General features: G+C 43.4%; 1 protein-coding gene across 2 annotated transcripts in view; it reads right to left on the reverse strand.

Annotated features, from left to right (window-relative positions):
- LOC124143341 (atrial natriuretic peptide receptor 1-like) overlaps positions 1 to 27,275 on the reverse strand; it is a 258,349-nt gene that overhangs the window by 171,237 nt on the left and 59,837 nt on the right. The window contains exon 1 of one of the 2 annotated variants that reach the window (XM_046512278.2): positions 11,567 to 16,787. The exons of the other annotated variant lie outside the window; for it this stretch is intronic. Within the exon in view, the coding sequence (XP_046368234.2) occupies positions 11,567 to 12,254 (688 nt within the window). The 5' untranslated portion in view covers positions 12,255 to 16,787. Of the gene's footprint in view, positions 1 to 11,566; positions 16,788 to 27,275 lie in introns of those variants that run through there. 2 annotated transcript variants of the gene reach the window in all.

The following is a 27,275-nucleotide window of genomic DNA, read 5'->3' on the forward strand; positions in this document are numbered from 1 at the left end:
GCTGACCACTCTATGAGATAACGTCAAGAAATAACCACAGAGCAATAGTTGACCACACTGTGAGATAACGTCAAGAAATCACCATAGAGAAATAGTTGACCACACTGTGAGATAACGTCAAGATATCAACATAGAGAAATACCTGACAACACTGTGAGGTAACGTAAAGAAATTACCACAGAGCAATAGTTGACCACTCTGTGAGATAACGTCAAGAAATCACCACAGAGAAATAGTTGACCACTCTGTGAGATAACGTCAAGAAATCAAGATAGAGCAATAGTTGACCACTCTATGAGATAACGTCAAGAAATCACCACAGAGAAATAGTTGACCACTCTGTGGGATAACGTCAAGAAATCAAGACAGAGCAATAGTTGACCACACTGTGAGATAACGTCAAGAAATCACAGAGAAATAGTTGACCACTCTGTGGGATAACGTCAAGAAATCAAGACAGAGCAATAGTTGACCACTCTGTGGGATAACGTCTAGAAATCACCCCAGAGAAATAGTTGACCACTCTGTGAGATAATGTCAAGAAATCACCACGGCTATGTTCTGAAATCCAGCTTGACAAATTCCGAATCCTCTCAACCAAACATCCGCACTAAAAGAGAACTTTCAGAAGCTGTAGAAATCCGTTGTCACAAACCTTTGATCAACAGAGATCAAGAGTATTACATCTCGTGAACATCCAACCAAGCAATAAACTTTGTTAGGGAGTATCCAATCATCTTGTCAAAACTTTTTAATCCTTTTAATCCTGATCCTTATTATACACCTGGCTTCATTTCCTGTGTGATATTTGTTATTCTTACTGAACATGGAGCTCCATCCATTTATCTGTGTGCGACTTGTTAGCGTCTTCCGGTTATTACTTGTAGTCACCCCAGCTTTATAACGGTATAAGAATCTACATCCAAACGTCGCTAAATGCAACAACCCAGAAGTTGCTATCCATGTATGTTACGTCTTCTTGTGAACAAATGGAAAAACTTCATGCATATTTGGAGGGATATTTTTTATGAACCTGTGCGCTCTGTTTTAATTGTATATGAACCAGTCAGTACGAACAACCAAACATTTTAACACTAAATACATGTATAAATCGACGAGCAAAACGGATCCATCGAAAAATCGATGAAAGTTAAAACAAAACGTGTAATATCAAGAAATCGATGACAGTTAAAACAAACCGTGTTATATCGAGAAATTGATGACAGTTAAAACAAATCATGTAATATCGATAAATCGATGAAAGTTAAAACAAATCTTGTAATATCGAGTAATCGATGACGGTAAAAAAGTGAAGTAGAAGTAAAAGCGACGTTTATTTAATACAGCTTCTAATTTAAGTAAAAACAACTTGGATGAATTTAGCTATGAAACTATACAGTTCGACTCAGTGAACATATTAGTGACAACAAACTGTGAAACATTAAAATATGATTCATATACACTTCAAAGGGATTACAGTTTACTTTATTTGGCCTACTTACTAGCGAAAACAAACTGGTTATGTTAAAGAAGCCTATTCAACTCACTTGTAAAAACTAGCGAAATCACCATCTCACAAACTTCACTGAAAACAAACATATTTACAGTTTAACAAAGCTGTTTAAAACTTTCAAGAGATTGCCAGTGTCTGGGTCATATCAATATGAGTAAAGGAGTGTGTCACAGTTTAAATTATTCCTCTGTCTGACAACTGGATGTCTGACAACTGGATGTCTGACAACTGAGTGTCTGACAACTGGATGTCTGACAACTGAGTGTCTGACAACTGGATGTCTGACAACTGAGTGTCTGACAACTGGATGTCTGACAACTGGATGTCTGACAACTGGATGTCTGACAACTGAGTGTCTGACAACTGGATGTCTGACAACTGAGTGTCTGACAACTGGATGTCTGACAACTGAGTGTCTGACAACTGGATGTCTGACAACTGAGTGTCTGACAACTGGATGTCTGACAACTGTGTGTCTGACAACTCGATGTATGCCAAATGAGTGTCTGACAACTGGATGTCTGATAACGGAGTTACTGACAACTGGATGTCTGATAACTGGATGTCTGACAACTGGATGTCTGACAACGGAGTGTCTGACAACGGAGTGTCTGACAACTCGATGTATGCCAAATGAGTGTCTTACAACTGGATGTATGCCAACTGAGTGTCTGACAAATGGTAGGACCCCCACATGAAACTAACACAAAGCGAGTGTGTACTTTCTCTTCCTTTCCTGTAACCACACACAGCTTCGCGACATTTGCTGTCTGGGAAATAACGCACTTGCTAAATAAACCAACCCAAGGCATTTCCAAGTACTCGTCACAAGACTCTCCATCAACTGGTCCCCATCCTGAAACATAACGAGCAGCGACGGACGAAATGTAGTGTTGCCTTAAGGCACCCTGGTCACTTCGAGGGTCTTCAAGATACTGGTTACTGGTGTGACAAAGGTCTCAGGGACTCCTTTAATTGGGGCGCGCGTTGCTCATGTCCTTATACAGGGTAAGGTGAGTGAATATGGTTTTACAGCGCTATTAATAATCTATAATATCACGACGGGGGATATCAGAAATGGGCTTCCCACATTTTACTATGTCGGGAATCGAACCCGGGTCTTCGGCCTGTCGAGCGAACACTTTAACCACTAGGCTACCCGACCGCCACCAGGGTAGGGTGAAGTTATCGTCGTGCATCGATGTACATGCGCGTATGTGCGTGACTGCGTGTGCTTGTCTGGGATTATGTCTATTTTACAGTGCTAACCAACTGGTATACCCTGTTTAACATGGACGCCCCACTCGGACACTGAATACTGACTATCAGGCGAACTTGGCCTTAACGCGTTGAAGGTTATTTTATACGTATGTGCGTTCATGTGTGTGTGTGTGTTTGTGTGTGCGTGTGTGTGTGTGTGTGCGTGTGTGCGTGTGTGTGTTTGTGCGTGTGTGTGTGTGTGACATTGTTATGACAATGATACAACTGATAATTTGGAAGACGCGGAAGTAAAAGATTTATGGCGAAATAAAAAATCCAATATGCATTGACAAGTTGTCTCCCTTGGAACATTCTGTGGGCAGTGTGTTGTCTCAATAGTAGAAGCATTCGTAAAAGTCTCATCAAGGGTCGTCAAGCCGGCTTGTCTTCTTTCACGATCATTTAAACTTTCGTAATGAGGTGTTAGGCCCTTATATTAAGTCGTTCAAACTGTCATGGGACTCACGGGACTTGGGACTCACTGGACTTGGGACTCACGGGACTTGGGACCCACGGAACTTATAATAAGGACCCACGGAGCTTGAGACTCACGGGACTCGGGGCCCACGGGACTTGAGACCCACGGTACTCGGGACCCACGGGACTCGGGACCCATGGGACTTGGGACCCACGGAACTCGTGACTCACGGGACTCGGGACTCACGGAACGTAAGACCCACGGAACTTGGGACTCACGGGACTCGGGACCCACGGAACTTGGGACTCACGGGACTCGGGACCCACGGAACGTAAGACCCACGGAGCTTGAGACTCACGGGACTCGGGACCCACGGAACTTGGGACTCACGGGACTCGGGACCCACGGAACTTGGGACCCACGGGACTCGGGACTCACGGGATTCGGGACCCACGGAACTTGGAACTCACGGGACTCGGGACTCACGGAACTCAGGACTCACGGAACTCGGGACTCACGGGATTCGGGACCTACGGAACTTGGAACTCACGGGACTTGAGATCCAAGGAACTTAAGACCCACGGAGCTTGAGACTCATGGGACTCGGGACCCACGGAACTTGGGACTCACGGGACTTGGGACTAACGGGACTTGATATCCACGGGACTCGGGACTAACGGGACTCGGGACCCATGGGACTTGGGACCCACGGGACTCGGGACACACAGGACTCGGGACCCACGGAACTTGGGACTCACGGGACTTGGGATCCACGGAACTTAAGACCCACGAAGATTGAGACTCATGGGACTCGGGACCAACGGAACTTGGGACTCACGGGACTTGGGACTTGGGACTCACGGGACTTGGGACTCATGGGACTCGGGACTCACGGAACTTGGGACTCACGGGACTTGGGACTCACGGGACTTGGGACTCACGGGACTCGGGACCCACGGAACTTGGGACTCACGGGACTCGGGACCCACGGGGCTCGGGACTCACGGATCTTGGGACTCACGGGACTTGGGACTCACGGGACTCGGGACCCACAGTCACACTCTTGGTCGACGCCTACCTGTGTCCCCAATAAAGACTCTACATACAATAAGACTTATGTTCGATCCCATATGGCCAGTCTGTGACCTTGTTACGTCATGACTTACTTAAGCGTAATTACGAGAGTACGTGGCATAAGCAACAGTAGTGGACCTCCATGATGTGAGAGCCGTATAGCCTTCGGAGATTGAATGTCAGGGCTGTGTTTGTTTCACGGTGTCGTGTCTCATAGGAGTTACACACAATATCACCCGATACGTAAAACTGTTTTTTTTATTTTGTTGTTATTATTTTTATTTATTACCGCACTCAGCAATATTCCAGCTATACGATGGGGTCCGTAGGTAATCGAGCCTGGATTAGACTTCCAGTGGTTGACATCATGAGCATCGATCTTCGAAATCAGGATACGATGACATGATCAGTAGAGTCAACGAGGCTGACCACACGATCAGGCTTGTTGCCATTTACGACAAACGTGTTGCTAAAGACCAATTGTAATCCGGATCTTCATCGCCATCCAGAATACTAGAACAAGTTATCTGACATTAACGCATAGATCATGGTTAAGCCTGATGTTACGTTGTATGTGGGCGGTTCTGTCCATACCGCAAGTGGAAAGACATTGTAAAGAACAACGCACTTAACTATGAAACTGCTACGTGGCAAACCAGATTATACTGTGACCCTGAGCTGTGACATTTTTGAAACTGCATCATCACCAGCTCCTCGCAGAACCTGGACAATTGCTCGCCATTTTCCCCAAATGAAACGTCAGTTTAAACTCACCCAGAGTTCGTCTGTGTTCAATATGGCCTTCAGGCCTGGCACATGGCAAGTGCAAACCGTGTGAAATGAACTTTTCTGACCTTCTTACTAGGGCCGGGACGAGTCCAAATTTACTACCCGGGTAACCACCCCCCCACCCCCCCCCCCCCCCCCACCCCCCCCCCACCCCCCCCCCCCCCCACACACACACACACACACCCTCCCCACCCCTACCCACACACCCCTATTACCCGACCCTATCCCCGTAGCCGCTGTAGGTCTCAAGAGATAGGTACAAAATGTCCGATTTGGGAAACGTTTGACCGTACACCTGTCAAAATGTATTCAGATACTCGTATAAAATGATCTGGCCATGCATACACTGAAGTTGACTGAAGCTTTGTCTTTATGCAAACATATCAGTCAGAAGGAATGTGCGCATAGTCGGAAAGAAATGTGATCATTTGTCACTTATAGTGTAACCATAGAGTTCTAGATATTTTTTGCCATTAAACAATATATTCACGTGACTAACCACGGGTCCGGATAGTCCTGTGGGTACCCGGGTCCCACTCAGCACCTACCCGACCCGAGTACCCGGGTTACCCGTCCCAGCCCTACTTCTTGCTCATATTGTGTGCCAGTGTAATAAGAAAACAGTTGAACGCGATAGACCTGGTTGGACTTCACAAGCATCGGTCCCATCACTTGGTGCCACTCTCATGAACCAGTTAGATGTTGATATAGTCTCCTGTCTCCTATCATGTGTCCCTCTTGTCCCGTTAAACAACAGTGACACTGATATGCATGCCAGTACTGTTACTCAAGGATTGTACCACCTGTGCAAGCACGTAACCACCGCGGTTGCGTAATAAATCAATCCAATCCAATCAATCCATGATTGTTAAAAATGTCTGCCCTTAACAGAACTATAGTGAGCAAGTGAGTTGGGTTTAACGCCGCTTTTAACAGTATTCCAGTTATATTACTACGTGTCAGCTTGATGTGGGAGGAAAGCCCGAAGAGATGCAGGTCTCAGACGTTCACCACTTCGGTGAAACCCACGAGCACGGGTATGGTGCTGACAAACCTAGAAACATAATCGGGGCGAACCGGGATTCGAACCCACAATCATAGGTTTCTGGCGTGCCCAGGCGACGCAACTCTGCACAGCGAATCGCGGCGCCTTAGACGACTTGGCCACCCGTGCCCCCTAACATAACTATAACATAACTATATTGTTAATTATAAATTTCCTTCGAAATTCCAACCCTTGTACATTCTCCCGTGTCTCCCTCTTTGTAACTCTCCCATGGAGGAATAAAACAAAATATGATATTGGCCTCATGTTAGTGACAACTAACTGTATCGCGAAACAAAATAGTTCCCAATTACAGTCCAATCATAATAGGAGCATGCGTAACTGTCCCACAGTAAAAACCTTATATTTTCGTAGATTACCGGGTAAAGGAAACTACACACTTGAAAACTGGATTTCACAAAATATATAAATCCCAAACATAAAATACTTAAAGTCCGAAGTACGACTGTGATACCCGAATAAAATATTTTACCATCGAATAACCATTCGACATGCATACCGCAGATAGCCCGGGAAAAGTACACCGTACACCATAATGTACAGTAGTATATTATACTGTACGGCGTACAATGTACACTCCTGATACCGTTCATCAGAGTGGGCACGGGTGGCCCAGTCGTCTAATGCGCCGCGATTCGCTGTGCAGACTTGCGTCCCTTACGCACGTCAGAAACCTATGATTATGTTTCTAGGTTTGTCAGCACCATACCCGTGTTCGTGGGTTTCACTTCGCGCATCACTTCGGGCTTTCCTCCCACATTAAGCTGACACGCCGTGATATAACTGTAATACTGTTCAAAGCGGCGTTAAACACAACTCACTCACTCACCCGTACATCAGTACCTTATACTGTACACCATCTTCGTACATCTAACTCCCTATGCTGTACACTAGTATACCAAACATACCGTACAGCGTACACTTAACCACTTACAACGTACATCAGTACCTAATACTGAACACTGTACGTCGTATACCTAAATCCGCACATCGTGCGTCGTGCACTGCACATCGTGCACCGTACACCGTGCACCGTGCACCGTACACCGTGCACCGTACACCGTGCACCGTACACCGTGCAACGTACATCGTGCACCGTACATCGTGTATCGTACATCTTGCACCGAACAGCGTACACCGTACATCGTACACCGTACACCTTGCACCTTGCATCGTACACATACTGCAAGGTTTGTTGTCAGTAATCGTTTGTTCACTCAACAATATTCCATCTATATGACGCCGGTCTGTAACTAGCCGAGTCTTGACACCAGACAATCCTGTGATTAATATCCTGAGCAAACGTTTAAGAATGTGTTTCAGGATTAATTAAATTCGAGATTTACCATCGTAACTGTAACAGCCATACGTGGTTACGTAATGTTAATCTCTGGAAAACAATTCATTTACATAAAGACATTGACATTTTGTTTTTCGCTGACGCGTTGTCGCTTACGACAAATATGTTATTGATAATATTCGTGAGCTTGATGTCAAAGCTATTTTAAAGGATAAGTCGCAGTTATGACACAAAGTTGCTAAACAAAACCCAACCGACATAGTACACCTGCAGCAGTGAGAATATATTTTATCTATATTGAGACACATATATTTTACCATAAAGGAGTGAATGAGTGAGTAGGGTTTAACGCCTCTTTTAACAGTATTCCATTTATATCACGGTGTGACAGCACGATGTGAGAGGAAAGCCCGAAGTTATGCAGGTCTTAGATGTTTACCACTTTGGTGAAACCCACGAGAACGGGTATGGTGCTGACAAACCTAGAAACATTATTGGGGCGAACCGGGATTCGAACCCACAATCATAGGTTTCTGGCAGTCCAAGGGACGCAACTCTGCTAAGCGAATCACATCACCTTAGGCGACTTGGCCAACCGTGTCCCCTTTCAATAAAGGAAGAAAGGGTCATTGTAATAGATTAGGATATGTGTGTATTGTCATGACTCTCAATTCTGATTGGTCAGTTGAAGTAACATGTCGTCACATTGTTCGTAATACTAGTAAATTCAATGCGTATTAAAGGCATCCATTTGTCGGAGAACCAGGGAACTTCTCTGAAGTTCCTTATTTATTTTCTTTCTGACAATCACACTGGGTGATACATAGACAATCTCACCGAGGCTTGCCGAGAAGTATTTCCACTTGTATCAACGAGTGTTGATATTTTTTATATCAAAAGACACGAGATTGAGATTTTATTTATCATGAATCATCATTCTTCCAACTTTTTCAGTTTGTAGACAGTAATAAGCAGTGTTTTAAGTGTAAAAGTACTGCTAACAGCTTCAGTAGCAGAACCATTAGTGATGTCATTTGATTGTGACGTCATGGTAACAAGCATTGTGATGCAATCTCACCCAAGCGATATCTCCTGTGGGAAACAGTTTTGGATGATAAATCGAATAACCAACTTGAAACATGGAATAGTGGATTATCGTCACTCATGAATGACTAGCTGATAACCCTCAACGCAGATTCGGTCTCATATTTCAATCAACCGGCATAATCCGATATACTTGTTGATTCTTCTCCCGAGATCCGTAAACTGTTAACAAACGTTACATGAAAACTGGGTATAGATTTTGTATACATGGTGGTGTAATAATAAAATTTGGGCAATCAGGATGTCTGCATTGCAAAGATTAACAAAGATTAGTTGTCCGTGATATGTATAATATCGATTAAATAAGCAACGGGATCTCCAACAGCACCGCCACACCGTCTTCGTCTTCACTTGCAAACAGTCCAATGCCACCGGCTACTTTCATACACATCTGTTTTATCTTTTCTATTAAACACATGTCTTACAACGCCTCAGACTCATAAATGTCGGTTCCTACGTACATGGTCATTATCGCAGCAGCATCGTTAATAATGATATGATCAAGTTTTCGTTTCTGAAACGATAATGATATCATTTGATGCTTATCAAATCAGTCTTTAATTAAAACCTTCGTTATCAGTTCAAACAGGAAGTCCTGTACAGAGTTGTATGTCTAGAGGGGTGATTTCGATTTTCCAGTCGTGACTTTCCCCATAATGTCGAGCAACGTACCATCAGACCCAGCTTATGGCGTCTACATTTCTCAGATGGTTACTCATTTAAGAACATGTACATTTTGTTCCAATTTCAAAAGGAAACAATGCCAATTTGCTTACCGCTATGCTTTCACCATCATAGGACTGGATAAGCTATTCCAGATTTTTTAGGGTAGACGTTCAGATGAAATTTACTAGTAATTATTCCGCGTCGCTTGATGCTATCTATACCCGGAGTTTTCACCCCATCTTACTCACAGACACTTTTCTTTTTAATGGAAATTGTGTAAGGTGGTGGGTGCTGCCGGTAGAGCAGGACTTGTTTGCGAACACCTGGTGTCATCAGTTATGTTCAGTGATTCATACATATGATTTTCATCACTATTTTCTATTTTGCACCATGGAATCAGTTCGGAATTTTCTCGAGACTACTATTCTCTGGCATGGATGGTTTGAATTATGATCGGCGTAACGTTTACATTGAGATCTGATCAGCATAATCCATGTCTTTATTTGTTCTTAAATATCCACGTCCATGCCTCTTATACAGGAAACTTCGTTTATAACGAACACGCTTATAACAAACTGGTGATATAACGAATTATTCTTCGTCATGGACATTTGCTGTATATATGCTTAAAATATGCTTAAAACGAACTACGGTTATAACGAACTAAAACTGAGTGGTCCCTTGAGTTCGTTATAACCGTACTTTACTGTACTGACATTGACGAAGTATCGTTGGCTTAAGGGGATCGTCATTCCCCAATTCAACATGGTGATGGTTGAACTTCTGATCTGATACCAATATGTCTTAACAGGTCCTTTCGGTCAAACAGTTGTCTCACAAGCATTAAATAATCTTCATTTCCTATCTTTTAATTCACAATACTAGATCATTTACATTTACTAGAAACGTTACAGTTAGCTATGCAATAATTCAAGACATGGAAAAGATCGTACTTATGAACAAGGCGCTGCATGTTGAAACAGGGAGATATATATTTTGTCAAAATCTGGTTGACATTCTGTTAACAAGTCTGCTAATAAATAGTTGTTTGGAATAGAAGTCACAGCTAGATCGGCACAGTTTACCAAATAAGTGCAGAGCTTGTTTATCAATGTATGCCTGAATGGTTAAAGATCTAGACTATCCAATACAACTTGACTTGATGTAAATCTTAGTAGAGCCTGTAAATATTTACTGAAGTATCGCTGTGGCATTTCAAGCATTCATACTCTCTACCAGTAAGTTGCTCCCATACATTGCATCTAAATAAGGCACATGGTAAGATAACTCTCTGTAGTATTCGCAAGCTGCAACTGGGTTCAACCCGGCGAAATACAAACCATTGTTATGGTTTACATTAATAAGTCTTTTTCACATGCAATACGCGAGCTATTCCAGTGTTGAGATACGGTGACTAAGGCATGCCCAGCATCCGTTAAAGAATTCCTGTGTGGCAATTCTAGCTTTCCACAGGGAACATAAGGGTCAAGTACATAATATTTACAGTGCGAAAATACTACGACTGCACTTAATACGTAACAGATTTTGCAGGGCTGATGGAGAGCTACTGACAATGGATGTATCGTCTAGTAGCAGTTGACCCGGATAGTGACCCCAAGGTAAACGGAGGCCGTAGCCAGAATTATGAAGCTGGCAAATGAGATCATTGGTGTATATATGACAAGTCAGGCAGATAATGCACTAACTAAACTTTAGTGGTGCCTTGAGGTCGTAATAATAGTAGTTCACAAGGTGATGGTTTACCTGGATTCTAAATCCAGTTTATCATAGATCTGAAAACAAATATGACGATGTAATACTATATTTAAGTGAGTGAGTGAGTGAGTGAGTTGGGTTTAACGCCGCTTTTAAAAGTATTCCAGTTATATCACGACGTGTCAGCTTAATGTGGGAGGAAAGCCCGAAGTGATGCAGGTCTCAGACTTTTACCACTTCAGTGAAACCCACGAGCACGGGCATGGTGCTGACAAACCTAGAAACATAATCGGGGCGAACCGGGATTCGAACCCACAATCATAGGTTTCTGGCGTGGCCAAGGGACGCAACTCTGCACAGCGAATCGCGGCGCCTTGGACGACTTGGCCACCCGTGCCCCCACTATTTTCAAGAACTGATTTCAATGTAGTTTGCGTTTATACAGGCGTAAGAATATTTGCGTACATGTAAACATCGTGTAAATCCGTTAGCACACTATAACGCAAAACATATTGAAGTCAATTATGAATACATACACCAACACTAATACATTCACAGATGTATACTCGTACGATGTGGCTGAAATATTGCTGATGTGACGTCAACGTAACATTTTAACTCCCTCACTCACTCACAGATGTATATGAAGCTTTAACTCACTGGTGAACTCCACCCCGACCTCCTCCTTCAGCATGGTCTCCGTGTCGTGTATCCTAGGGAGGAAGATGTGGAAGTCGTAGTCCAATTGGTACTCCTTGCTGTAGTAAACCAGCGCGGACGACGCCAAGAAACAAAACCTTGGCGTAACGTCTGTGTGACCTTCACCTTCATAGATCACCTTCATCCGCGTCCACTTATAATAACGTGCAATCGTTATCACCGAAACTGCCAGGGAGTTGAAGGTCACCCCCACTCGGGTCAAGGTCGAATACTCTGCATCCGGGATGCGTTTGTCTGCACCAAAGTCATGCGCAAACCCTCCAGGGGACACCACCGGGACATTCCAATATGGCGCATACCGTGCCACGGGAGCGAGGCTGTAATCACAGATGGGCCCCAGGAAGACATCAACATTTTTATGACGGTAAAAGTCAAATGCCTTCAGAGGAGCCTCTTTAGAATTGCACTTCGAGTTCCCGTACTGCACGGTGATGTTGACGCGCGGTAGTAAGAACCTTTGAGTCACGTGGGCTATAGCGACGTCAAGGACGGGGGCGATATGGTGAGATGAAAACTGACGTCGTGTGTCTTCCGGGATAATCACAGCCAGCTTGACATCCGTTGTGGGAGACGAAGCCCATGTTAGTCTCAGGTAAAATAACCACAGGAAGAGAATTGTACGTAACATTTTAACTTCAGACGCTAATGCCTACAAAGACTTGCCACACAGCTAGCTCTATGAGCGTAGGGTCAAAGGGCCACTGCAGAATCGATGTACCCTGGTATGTAGAGACTATTGTTTACCAAGTTATTCACATACGCGCGAGAATGAAGTGGTATCTCTGTACAACACTATGTACACCCCACTACGCCGACACCGATGTGCTCTAAGTGTAACACCCACACAATGTCGAATCCTACCCCAAGTGAGACATAGTGTCGCTCCCAGTGACATCCACGAAGTATGTATACATTGGTATCAATGTATGGCTACCATTCCATTTGGACGGAGAAGCACAAGAGGTCGGAAACATATGTCGCGGATTATGAATTGTCGGCAATATGCACATGAACGGGAAATATGTTGGGGAAATAATAGTATAATCACATCACATGGTATATATTTCATACACCTCGCATATCAATGATTTAGCTAGCACCTGTTGGTCGACGTACACATTGACACTGCTCTAATTCTGAAGTAATTTCACTCATTCGTTACTGCAGGATAATGGTCACCAGTGTTTTATGAATTGTTCAGCTTAAGGATGTTTTCCAAGGGACAATTGCCCTAGAGATCTAGACCTCTCAGCTGTAATCCACACGTAAGAATCGCCGACGACGGTCTTCGTGTTAACCGCGCCTACCACGATGCATAGATTGACGTTGTCAGTTGGATAAATCCGCGAGCTTTGTTAATATGGCACCATGTGTAACATTGTCAGTTACCCACAGAAACACCAAGTCAGTTAATGATCACGGTGTGAACTGCGCTCCTGCGACGTCAGTTACGTCATCGGCGACGATCCACGGTTTAAAGACGTGAGCTACGGCGTCAAATATGTCCGGTATCACGACGTCGAAACGCTAACGTCAGTTATGTTTAGGTGGTCGAATGTAATCCACAGTTTAACAACGTGAGTACCAGTTGGCTGCCAAACGTCCAAAGTTAGGTTCCATGAGTGTAATATCAGATATGTTCCAACCTATGGGTTCCAAACAGGGTAGGTACTCACAAGAGTTCTTGTTCGTCCGGCAGCGTCCCTAATCAGCTGGTCAGCTGTGATTCATGGGTTAACATATCAAGTAGCCTTATAGTGATTCACGATTCACACATGTCAGATCGTGTACTGGATGATGCGGCACTTCAACACACTGCCGCCCGGGGCCAAGAGAGTATGATACTGCCTGGAATAGTGTGCTTCTCAATGAGAGTGTTTCCTATGACCAGTAAAGAACCGTGTGTCCCTCGGTGACCTGGGTTGGAGTAAGGTGCTTACAGTTGTCGTGGGTGATGTAAGCTGGCTTAATCCTAACACCCTATTTCTCCAAGCTTTGATCGCTTTGTGGCAGGTGGCCGTATAACTTTAACCGTGACGGAAGCTGCTTATTGTGGAGTAATAGAGTGAACAATATAACGTCATATCTTATAGCAATCTCTGTCAACTGATGTTTGTTATATTGCCAGAGAAGCATTAAGTTGTAATAGCAGTTGAGTGACAGATCCGCAGCGATTACAGAATAAAACTGTAAAACCCTTCGAGTAGGTAAACAGACAAAAGGGCTGATATAACCGGACTCACAAAACAATTGAAGTCCATTGCATCATCCGTGTTGTGGAAGAACACAAGCTCTTGGCAATATTTCCAATTAATTGTACCATTTCCTCTAAGTTCATTGGGAAACCGCGTTTTCCCAAAATTAGTGATTTATACCAAATGCTTTTTTAGTTTTGACTTCAGCCTGATAAAATTTAATGAGAACTTCACTCTCTCTAATTCTCAAAGACTACCTGAGTTAAACGTTCCTCAAGATGAAAAGTTGTACCTGTGTTTCAATTGGGAGGTTTCTGAATCTGGGTGAATCTCCCTTTACCTCGAACTCACTCTGTGTCGACGTTTTCACTCAAAATAATAGTCCATGTATATCGAAGCACATAATCATGTGATCAAAGTTTCGCATGAATGACTTTCACTGTGACTATTGTCAAATGAGACTGTGGCGAAGATTTCACACTGCGGAGTAGAGCTCCTTGTATCTCGAAGTCAACATCCGACCAAGGCTTTATATAATATAGTACATTTCCAAATATCTCGAAGTCAAGTTGTGATCAAGGTTTCACAGGACAAGACACCATTCCAAATATGACGAAGGACGTCTCCGAACAAGGCGATGTATAACAGAGAATAACAAATGTATCAACTAGTCAACTCGTGATCACGGTTTCACATGGCAAGACATCGGTCCATATATCGTAAAGTCAACCAGAGATAAAGGTTTCACATGTTTCACATGCTTCACTCAATCACATCCCGAACACTGCATTCATTCAGCTAATTTCTTCTGAAAACGTCAACCTCAAGGTAAAGCCACTTGACTGTGGTGTGTGTGTGTTACGCCTAACTCTTATCAAAGCATATTTCATGAATGAGTTCCCCTCTGACTGCGATCCCACGTCACGCACGTTGCACAGGTAAGGAAAATGTTATCTTTCCTTTTGTTGACACTGATGTTGAAGTTAGGTTTGAATGGATTCACCTTCGTTCTGCCTCATTGATGACGACAACAACACCGACTACGCCACAAACCTCACCTAGCTTATGACAAGAGGGTGGTTCCAGGTGACAGTGACATCCCGACATTTTCAAGTCTTTCCCTGACGCAATGGCGGCTGGTTGGTGGGTGCAAATAAACAAATATTGACTTTACCAGCACAGCTTATTCAGCCAGGCTATCACCCACTCCAAGGTGAAACGTGGATTCGAGGAACTGGTAAATCACAGTGTGTTCCGAGGTCAGTTTCTTAGTGCTCTATAGTTCACATATCTGTGCGTGCACTAACTGATATATATAATCAATGCTATAACACGAAGTCGTACTGTCATCTGGTCTGAATATTCACTGAGGCGATATCGTGCTAACATATCATGCTAATTGTAGATATTTATAGAGACGGTGTAGACCGTTAGTCCACACGTGTAAATGACATCCCTTTGCCACGCAGTCGAGTGCTGTATGCATAAAGATCCATGGGTTATATATTAATGGATATTAGCAAATCCAATCTCCAGGTTGAATGTTTGTTCACGTGTGTTATTGTATACTGTCAACACAATGCCGTGACGGTACTTTAAGTTGCAGCATATTTACACTTGGATCAATATAAGGATATGAAATTATTTTTCGCGACGCCAGTATCTCAAGTCAGAAACGTTCACCGTGCAGGACTGTGATTGCACAACACCTGCCGACCTTCTGGTCAAGTTTGCAATTAGTTTGATCTCTGTATTTTTAGACTCTCGAGAAATGGCAGGTAAACAGTCTTGAGAGCTCGGGGCAGTGAAACACCAATGACGTTAGAAATGATGGAATTTCCCCTTTTCTCCTGAAGTCATGATGCTTGCAAAACATAATCATATGGCGCGTTATCAGTCAAGTGCTTCCTTGTTCATGGTTTGTCCTCTTCAATAAACACTTCCTCTTTCAGCGTTTTGAATGCACTCAAATATATTTTGAATACACTTCAATACACATTGAAAATACTTCAATATGTTCCGATGCTTGAATACGTGGTAATATGTGTTCGCTTCTCAATACTCGCTGTATAAACTCCAGTATATATTGAATTATCTTTTGAGTACACTTCAATACACCTTCAAAACACCCCAGTAGATGTTGGATACACTTCAATATATGTTTGTTGCAAATGCTTCAATACCTGCTGAATACGTTGTAATATGTGTACGCTTCTCAATACTCGCTGTATAAACTCCAGTATATATTGAATTATCCCTCTGAATACACTTCTTTACACCTTCAAAACACTTCAGTAGATGTTGGATACACTTCAATATGTGTTAATTCCAAATGCTTCAATACCTGCTGAATACGTTGTAATATGTGTCAGCTTCTCAATACTCGCTGAATGAACTCCAGCATATATTGAATTATCTTTTGAATACACCTCAATACACCTTCAAAACACTCCAGGAGATGTTGGATACACTTCAATATATGTAAGTTGCAAATGCTTCAATACATGATGAATACGTGGTAATATATGTTCGCCTCTCAATACTCGCTGTATAAACTCCAGTATATATTGAATTATCCCTTTGAATACACTTCAATACACCTTCAACACACTTCAGTAGATCTTTGATACACTTCAGATGTTGTCCACACTTCAGTCGATGTTGCAGCTGCTTCAAAACCTGTTGACTACGTTGTAATATATGTCACACGATCCTCATTACTCGCTGCATAATCTCCAACGTAATATAACTAATATAATACCAGGTGAATATGCGTGTTGAAAAAAAATATTAGTTTCACATGACTCTACACATCGTCCGTACTGCTGGTTGGACGAGACTAGGACATACTAACATCCCAATCTTAAAGTTACCTTGTCATTCGCTAGATATAACCCTCGCTTCTTTGTCACTAGCCCGACTCGTCCGCTGCTTGATAAATGTCCCGTTTCAAAAGTTGTCTGGAGCCGACAAGTAAACTCTATTTAATGAGTGTCACGTGACATGATAACGAGAAAAACATGGCTTGCATGTTCTGACGCTGTACAAAAAGTACATCTAGAATTCGATTGCACATGACTTGAAATTTCCTGTATTCCAATCCACGCTCATGTTTCCACGACATACGAGTCCATCCGTCCGAACAAGGAGGAAATAATACCAGTTCAGGTTCCATTGTCTGATATTTTAACATGATAATGGATCCTATGTATGTGCTATTGTTGTGTTATCGATGTAACGGTGTGCTCTATACGACATTGACTTTAAAAAAAGTTAATTTGCAGAATGTGTTGTAAACACGTGGTTGTGGAAGTATTCCGACCCAGCAACAGTTGACGCGATGCAGGTCTCAGACGTTTACCACTTCGGTGAAACCCACGAAGACGGGTATATATGGTGCTGACAAACCTAGAAACATAATCGGGGCGAACCGGGATTCGAACCCAGTCATAGGTTTCTGGCGTGTCCAAGGGACGCAACTCTGCAGAGCGAATCGTGGGGCCTTAGATGACTGGGCCCCCAGTGCCCTCTGAGGTGAGATGAAGTAAAATTGGGTTTAACGTTTGGTTCAAGATCAGCGTACTTCTACAGCATGTGTTTGTGTTTCTGAAGGAGGCAAGGGTGGCCCAGTCGTCTAAGGCGCGATTCGATGTGCACAGTTGCGTCCCTTGGCCACGCCAGAAACCTATGATTGTGGGTTCGAATCCCGGTTCGCCCCGATTGTGTTTCTAGGTTTGTCAGCACCATACCCGTGCTCGTTGGTTTCACCGAAGTCGTAAACGTCTGAGACCTGCATCACTTCGGGCTTTCCTTCTACATAAAGCTGACACGCCGTGATATAACATGAATAATGTTAAAAGCGGCGTTAAACCCAACTCACTCACTCACTTCTGTTTGTGGGTGTGGGTGTGGCTGCCGGACAATGCCGGATATATAGTGTTAGTGCTATGACTATTGAAGCCTATGTTAAGATCATCTTAGCGCTAAGATCGCTTTGTGCAAGTGGGCCCAGGTCGCAGTTTTATGTGGATACCCCACACAATATACTGATTCCAAGTCGCCCAGGTTTTATCCATTTTATTCCAAGCGCCAGGGAAACAACAAGCACCATAATTTGTAGTCTTTTGGTATGACGCGATCGTGGATGGAACCATGGACCTTCCCGGGCAGATGGTCAATCCACTTGACCACTCGGTAGATCAGTAGCACGTCATACTGTACAGTGGTGAATAATAGGAATTGAGGAATACGACGTAGGTTAACCTATTTATTACATACTTCAGTGAGAAAGACTGATGTTTCTGGAGTTGATCATGAGAAAAGTGATATTTTCATTTCAGTGAGCTACCTCCCCGCAAATTGTCTCCCTTTTGTTGTTGTAAGTGTCTGTTTTCTGTCCCGTAGTCCAACTGGTGGGGTGAGGTGAGGTGAAATTGGGTTTAACGTCGCGTCCTTGATTATCGCACTTGTATAGCATGCACGTGTGTGTGTGGCTGCCTGTGCTAGTCCGGACTGAAGCCGATTTATAGTGCTAGCTCACTGAGATACGATGCCGCAGTTTAACATGAATACCAGACTCAGACACAGCATACTGACTCCGAGCCGACCAGTACTTGTTTTAGTCCCTTAATCCCGAGCGTCAGACAGGATAACAACAAGTACCATCTTTTAACGTCTTTTGGTATGACGCGGCTGGGGATCGAACCCCGGACCTTCCGCTCTCCGGGCGGACGCTCTACCATTAGACCACGGAGGCGGTCGTAGTCCAACTGGTGACGTTAGTCCCACTTTGACAAGCAAAAATAGTGACAGATGGTCATTTATGGAGTTAATATCGCTTCTTGCTGTTTACTATAACTTTAATTTATCATTTAACTCGTCCATCGAGACTGGTCGTTTCGCAAAACACCATTAAACAGTCCCAGGCGAATTCAGCGGTAAAATTATTAAAATTCTGCGATACATTTTGACACATAGCCATTCTCCCCTCAAACATTAATACAAACTCATCTGTTGTCTTTAAAAAAAAAAGACTCCCTTGCTTTTAAACATTTCAAGACATACAATTAAGAAAATAAATATGCTTGCTGTCAGATATTTTTATATGGTTAAATATGGTTTATATGGTCGTAATACTACAAAAACTTTCAAAAGAGAATGATTTATTTCACATTTCGTTTTATTGTTGGATTCATATTTTCTATGTTTGAATGACATGTTATGTTTGGTCATCATTCGAGTGCAAAATTCGATACAAAAGCTTGTAAATAATGAAAAATTGTGTATTGGTTGATGAAAAGGATTATTCCGCGATTTTTTTGCAGTTCTGCTGTACGATTTTTTGCAAATCTTTCCGCGATCGTGGATTCGCAGAACACATGTGGACTGGATATTTAATAACAGTTGTTTGTGCATGGCGGATATAGTAGTAGATGTTACGAACTTCTGTGTGATAATGCAGATCAAATGTATCGAACACATAAACCGCTTACGCGTTGCGATTCTCCTGAGGTAAGTGATGCTTGCACGGAGGAATCAACTGCGTTTGTCACAGTCACAGTGTAAAGCCTATTTGTCGCTGTCTGTGTAAAGCCTATTTGTCGCTGTCAGTGTAAAGCCTATTTGTCGCTGTCAGTGTAAAGCCTATTTGTCGCTGTCAGTGTCAAGCCTGATGTCATTGTTACAGTGTAAAACCTGATGTCATTGTCACAGTGTAAAACCTGATGTCATTGTCACAGTGTAAAGCCTATAAGTTGTTGTCCCGGTGTAAAGCCTATTTATCATTGTCACACTGTAAAACATACGTGTCGTTGTCACATCGTAAAGTCTACGTGTCATTGTCACAGTGTAAAGCATACGTGTCGCTGTCACAGTGTGTAGCCTACGTGTCGTTGTCACATCGTAAAGCCTACGTGTCGCTGTCAGCGTAAAGCATATTTGTCATTGTCACAGTGTAAGCCTATTTAGCATTGTCACATTGTAAAGCCTTTTAGTCGCTGCTACAATGTAAAGCCTCTTTCTCATTGTCACAGTGTAAAGCGTATTTGTCACTATCACAGCGTAAAGCGTATTTGGCATTGTCACAGCGTAAAGCGTATTTTGCATTGTCACAGTGTAAGCGTATTTGGCATTGTCACAGTGTAAAGCGTATTTTGCATTGTCACAGTGTAAAGCGTATTTGGCATTGTCACAGCGTAAAGCGTATTTTGCATTGTCACAGTGTAAGCGTATTTTGCATTGTCACAGTGTAAGCGTATTTTGCATTGTCACAGTGTAAGCGTATTTGGCATTGTCACAGTGTAAGCGTATTTGGCATTGTCACAGTGTGTGAAGCCTCTTTGTAGCTAGCAACAGTGTAAAGGTATTTTTTTAAAGCCATGCCCACGCTCTGTTTCTCCCCTGTGTTTAGGAGAAGTGTTCAAGGATACAATGTCAAATACACCCAACACACTGTTGAATGGACGCGGATATAATTAGGCAACATGTGGTGTCGGTATGGTGGCAATCACTTCCTGATCATCGCCTTTCGATAAACATTTAACCTCCGGCTGTATTATTAGAGAGGACGGTCGATACATTTATAAAATGTAATATCAACGCCATCCAACGTCTATTCAATTCCTTGTGCCCTCTGACGTGGTCGCAGTGTGAAATTGTCCTCTCATTTTATTTGGTTGTTTTTTTCATATTAGGGCTCAACAACGTAGGTATGCTACCCCCGTGGTGAATCCGGGTCGGGTCACCAGCAACCTAAGCTTTTGTTTTTGTTTGTTTGTTTGTTTGTTTGTGCCGGTCTGTAAATAATCGAGTCTGGACCAGACAAACCAGTGATTGACATCACGAGCATCGATCCACGCAATTGGGATCGATGACATGCATCAACCAAGTCAGCGAGCCTGACCACCCGATCCCGTTAGTCGCCTCTTACGACAAGCATAGTCACCCTTTACGGCATGCATTGGTTGCTGAAGACCTATTCTACCCCGGTATCTTCAGCAGTCAAAGTAGCATGTTTCGGGATCCTGCAGGAAATTTGTTGTTTTTTTACCAATTTACATTCTTTGTTGAAAGAAAGTAGATACGAATGCTGGTAAACGATTGTACTTTTGTAATACTGAGGTGTATTGTTTGATAGGCATTACTTAGAATTTGACGGATGACAAGGTGAACAAAAAAACCTTCTTTATTATTCTGTTTTAGCGACGTTTCGGTATAGATCCTTATCATACCTCCATATCAGAATGATGAGTTCTGATTGGTCCACGTGATCTTAATAATTTACTGAGTATCCCGCCTTGGGGGGGATACATTTTTCAGAGGGGTAATTAATCTCGCATACCCCGCTACGAGCAAGTCCGGCTACAGGTGGGTTTTTGAGAGGCAGAATAAATCACTTCTACTCCGCTTCAAAGCAAAAAGCCGCATGCTTTTTCCGAGTCAATGGAAGTCACGTGACATAGGGCAAGTTATTATCTGCTCAATCAAACAGCTGTTTCCTATCAATTTTGAATTTGTTTGAATTCTATTACAATATCATATTAAAACATATCGGTAAGATATATTCGTTGTGGCAGGATCACTCGGTATACATGGGTTTTTATGATGCAACCCTCGTTAGGTTTTCCGGCGAGTGGTGTTAAACCTATCGAGGGACTGATAAAACCCATGTACCCATTGAGATCCTGCGACAACCTATATTATACCGTTGTCAAGCACGACTGAATAATGCACCTGGTACATGGAGGTTTACACGCATGTGTGTTTTGGAATGGTAAATATATTGTATATTAGCGAGCCTTGGCGAGCTAAGTACATAGTGCTTATTCCTATTACAGGATATTTACCATCCCTAAACACACAAGCGTGATGACCTTTTTATCATATGATGTCACTCTTAAATTCTGTGTAAAAAACTGTTCTCATCTCACACAAACATTTCCTACACATCATCCTACACAATATCACGGCGGGGGACACCAGAAATGGGCTTCACACATTGTACCCATGTCGGGAATCGAACCCGGGTCTTCGGCGTGACGAGCGAACGCTTTAACCACAAGGCTACCCGACCGCCCCCTACACATCATAGGTTTTCCTGGAATGTGCGTTGTAATATTTACTATGTCAGAAGGTAGTAACGCACTAGGCCACCCATGAGACTTGTATCACTTCGGGCTTTCCTCCCACATTAAGCCAACACACCGTGCGTGATATAACTGGAATACTGTTAAAAGCGGCGTTAAACCCAACTCACTCACTCAATTGTTCATCTGTTGGCTTTATCCTGCCGAGTTATCTACCCATTGTATATGATAAGATTCATATGTGGTAGCTGAGGGATTAACTGTAACATCGATATGACCTACGTAAATACTTCATTTCCGAGGTTCGACATAATCGTAAATGATAAATAAAGAAGGAACACGCAGGGACCATACTTTTCGAGACAACCGTAAGTTTGACACATCAGAATTTGACACAATGGTGATTGAGTCTATATGTACACTACTTCTCCTACCCTTCCATGTATAATGGTTCAATTTTGCTTGAAGGCAAACTGCCAAATTATCGACGACCATGCCTTTCGTCTTTACGGCAATCGCCAGGTTTTGGATTTCCCATCATGCCGTTTCCCGTAAGTATTATAAAAGCGCAGTGCACGTGCAGTTCGCACTTGTCGCGCCAACTCATTTTGATAACACTATTTGACAGGTTGGAGAGAGCGCCATTTTATGACTGTCACATGTGTTCGCCGACGATGTTCCACTTTAAATCAAATGTGAGTCCTTGACGTACTGGTTTACACGTTAAAAGTAACCAGAGAGCATATTGAGAATAAGCAACCATAATATCGGGCGGCAATACTGAATTATGCAACTAGTGACAACCCTAACGTGTTTAGCGAGGGTTAACCTCTCCAACAGCGAAATTCTTCCCGAAGTTTGTCTCAGATAAACTATAAACTCGAAAGTGTGTGAGTGAGTGAGTATGGTTTTACGCCGCTTTTAGCAATATTCAAGCAATATCACGGCGGGGGACACCAGAAATGGGCGTCACACATTGTACCCATGTCGGGAATCGAACCCGGGTCTTCGGCGTGACGAGCGAACGCTTTAACCACTAGGCTACCCGACCGTCCCTCGGCTCGAAAGATGTCGGTCTATTGAAATGGATAGTGAGTCTGGAGATACTACGGAGAGGGTTGTATCAAAAGATGGTCACCTGAGAGAGCCGGCCAGTGACACAACCGCGAATCTGGTTCAGATCGCGAGTCGAGTGAGGTGAAATGGGGTCTAACGTCGCGTCCAAGATTATTGCACTTATATAGCGACGTGCATGCACGTGTGTGTGTGTGTGTGGCTGCTTGTACTAGTCCGGACTAATGCCGATTAATAGTGCTAGCACACTGAGATACCATGCAGCAGTTTAACATGAATACCCCACTCAGACACAGTATACTGACTCCGAGCCGACCAGTCCTCGTTTCAGCCCCTTAATGCCGAGCGCCAGACAGGGTAACAACAAGTACCATCTTTTAACGTCTTTTGGTATGACGCGGCCAGGGATCGAACCCCGGACATTCCGCTCTCCGGGCGGACGCTCTACCCTTAGACCACGGAGGCGGTCCTTCAGATCTAGAGTCAGAGTTGGAGAGGGAAAAGGAATGTCTACTCGTTGAAGAGAAGTGCCTCAGTAGATCAACAAGGAAACAACGTCTCCAAGCTGACATCAATGAGACCCGTTTTTTCAGTAGAGGGCTTAGAGATCAAGAAACAAGCAAGTAGGAGACCCAGGGTCTCAAATGAGGTCAACAAGAGAGGTCAACTCTAACGCAGAATTCACTCACTGTCAACCTTGACCAAATAAGGAATATGGAGGACTTAGATACGGAGATCACTAGAGGTTTTTGACTCTGCCGGCGGTGCTTCAGAGATCAGGCACACGAGTCTCTCCAGAGGTAGCAGTGAGGTTTTAATACCATATACGCTCAGTGAATTATAGCGACGCAGCTATGGCCTAACACCGTCCTGCAGCTGGAGTATGCTGCCTGGGTGGTTAGGTTTAAGGACTCCGACTTCAGACTCCTGGTGGTGGGAGAAATAGAAATTATAAAGAACAATGCAAAAACTCCCACTGAGAAGCCCGGACGCTTGGACTTGTTACAAAAAATAGCTTATCACAAGAGATGTTTTCGAATTGCCCGCATTTCTTGATTGTTACGAAGCATGGCTCTGCAAGTCTGAAATGTGGTCTGACGACTCAAGCGTTTTAGAAACCCCGCTGTTAGTTTGATGGTTGGCTCTGCAAGTCTGAAAATTGTGGTCTGACGACTCAAGAAACCCAGCTGTTAGTTAGAGTTGCTATAAGAAAGCAACACATGGACAGGGTTAAATCGGCAAACGCTGGTTCCTTGGGCAGGAACTTCTTGTAGCATGCCTGACTCAAATAACTCCAGCATGGCATGGTACTGCTCACTTTATCAACGAAATAAATGTCCCCACACTGCTGCCATCAGAGGCCATCTTAGACTCTCACAGCATATATGTGCTACTTGCTACCAATGGATAAATTCCATAATAAATACCCAGAATGTGTTGTCACATATCCACATCAGCCAAAACTACGATGGGAAAAGAAAAGAAGAACCTCAACTCTCTCAGGATGAGGGAAGGGGGCACGGTAACTCTTGTCTATCGGTAGCCGCTGTCTCCGTTTGTCCATCAATTGCCGTCCTCATAGACCCGCATCAGAAGTTAGTTAGTGAGTGAGTTTGGTTTAACGCCGCTTTTAACAGTTTTCGAGTTATATCACGGAGTGTCAGCTTAATGTGGGAGGAAAGCCCGAAGTGATGCAGGTCTCAGACGTTTACCACTTCGGTGAAACCCACGAGCACGGGTATGGTGCTGACAAACCTAGAAACATAATCGGGGCGAACCGGGATTCGAACCCACAATCATAGGTTTCTGGCGTGTCCAAGGGACGCAACTTTTCACAACGAATCGCGGCGCCTTAGACGACTGGGCCACCCGTCCCCCAAGGAAGTTAGTAGTGGCACTACAAACGCTGCAGGGCTTACGAAAAGAGACTTTCTAAATCCTAATATTGAATATCTCGCTCTGCGGTTAGAAGATTTTCCTGAAAGAGACATGAAATATTTGGAGTTTGGCTGGCCCACACGGTTTATCGGTAACATCACTCACACCAACAAATCGCCCATCCACACAGGTGCAACATAGTTCCCATCTCAGATACAACCATTCATTAACAGGGAAAATGAAGAAGATGTATCCGTGGGCCCCTTTGCAGACAATCAATTCAATTCCTCTTTTGCTCTTTCTCATCTCAACTCTTTCCCAAAAAGAGACCTTGCATGCCGTAAAGGGTGACTATGCTTGTCGTAAAAGGCGACTAACGGGATCGGGTGGTCAGGCTCGCTGACTTGGTTCATGCATGTCATCGATCCCAATTGCGTGGATCGATGCTCATGATATTAATCAGTGGATTATCTGGTCCAGACTCGATTTTTTACAGACCGCCGTCATATAGATGGAATATTGCTGAGTGCGGCGTTAAACAACAAACCAACCAACCAACAACCAAAAAGAGACTCGACAGAAAAAAGGGTAATTTTGGATTTAAGTTACCCGGAGGGTACTGTTGTGAACAGCAGTGGTATCCCTAAGGACTCTAAATTGGGCTAAACTTACCGTCTAGACAATCCATGTGTTGATGATCGGGTTGAAATGATAAAAAATCAAAGGTCGACCATGTCTCCTTTTCAAATGTGATTTAAAGAGAGCTTACCGTCAGATACCGACGGACCAAGGTGACAGTAAATGGCTTGGTTTTCTGCGGCAGGATCAACTGTATTTTGACCGGGTGCTGACCATGGGGCTACAATCTGACCCCTTTATTTGCCAGAGAGTGACTAATGCTGTGAGCCAAATCTTGCAGAGTAATGGGATGATTGCAGTCAACTACCTGGCCATGGATTGACACCCCAAAGAGGGCATGAAACAGCTTTACCAAGTTTGGGTAGTTTTTGCTTGAGAGGTTCATAATATGCCGGTGGGATGAAATAGCCATGATCTCTGTTGATGATAGGCTTATGGTGGCGTATCCGAACTGCTTCTGCTAGTTTTCTTTCAGTTTGTTTGTTTGTTTGTTTGTTTGTTTGTTGTAGACTAGCCACAGCTGTCGTACACTACACGCTGTCTAAACGTCATAAATAGCGCAAAACACACATAGATCAGATATTATTTGTTGTTTAATGCCGCACTCAGCAATATTACAGCTATGTGGCGGCGGTCTGTAAATAATCGAGTCTGGACCAGACAATCCAGTGATTGACATCATGAGCATCGATCCACGCAATTGGGATACGATGACATGCATCAATCAAGTCAGCGAGTCTGACCACCCGATCCCGCTAGTCGCCTCTTATGACAAGCATAGTCGCCTTTTAAGGCAAGCATGGGTTGCTGAAGACCTATTCTACCCCGGATCTTCAAGGGTCCATTTCACAGGTATATGGTGTGTCTGTAGTAACATTGTCGACATGACAAACAGATGGCAGATTGTGTGTGCAGCGATCTTCTTGGAGAAAATAAAATCGCGTGTTTGTTGTTTAACGCCACAATCGCAATAGTAGTGTAGCTTTACGATGGCGGTCTGTTAATAATCGAGTCTGGACCAGACAATCCATTTTGTCACCTTTTAGACCTCGGGGTATTGAACTTATAACACAAAGCATGGGACATAGGGCATAAGTATAGGATAAAACACGCCTCCTCGGTTTTGGTTGTAAATATAAAACCGCGAGCGAGGGAAAAGCCCGAAGGCCGAAGGGCTTTGCCCGAGCTGAAGTTTTAAATCCAAGAAATACCAGAAAAATAAGAAAACATCGACATACCTTATAGTGAAACAATACTGTGTATAGCGGTATAAAAGGAATTCGCTCAAAGCGTGCGAGAGAAAAAACACATGCAGCATGGACAAGCTGGAGTCTTCACATGATAAATTAAACAACTGATCCTCGGTAGCTCAGTTTGAAAACAGTGGGTTTCAAGACATCACACGATATGTGAGGTTGCAGGTCCGATTCACGTCATCGAATTTTCATGTTAAAAATATTTGTGACTTTTAACCAATCATCAACCAGAATTGTGTTCACATCAAGTGGCATTTATAAAACGTTAATTGTAAAACCTCGGCATAACAATTGAAATGTAAAACCTCAGCTGAAATATTCCTGAGTGCGGCGTTAAACAACTGAAAAACAAACAAACAAACAAACCTGTGAAATGGCCAACCAAGGCATAAAACACCATTCAGTCAATCATTTTACAGCTAACCAGTCAAACCAACATTATAATCCTTCAAGTGTATAGGATCTATGGGAGGTGATTTCATTCCGAGCCCATGAAGTCACACCTACTCTGGGGCGGTCGGGT

This window comes from Haliotis rufescens, unplaced genomic scaffold (assembly GCF_023055435.1).
Source record: "Haliotis rufescens isolate VD_foot unplaced genomic scaffold, xgHalRufe1.0.p SCAF_14, whole genome shotgun sequence".
In the NCBI taxonomy this organism is placed as follows: domain Eukaryota; kingdom Metazoa; phylum Mollusca; class Gastropoda; order Lepetellida; family Haliotidae; genus Haliotis; species Haliotis rufescens.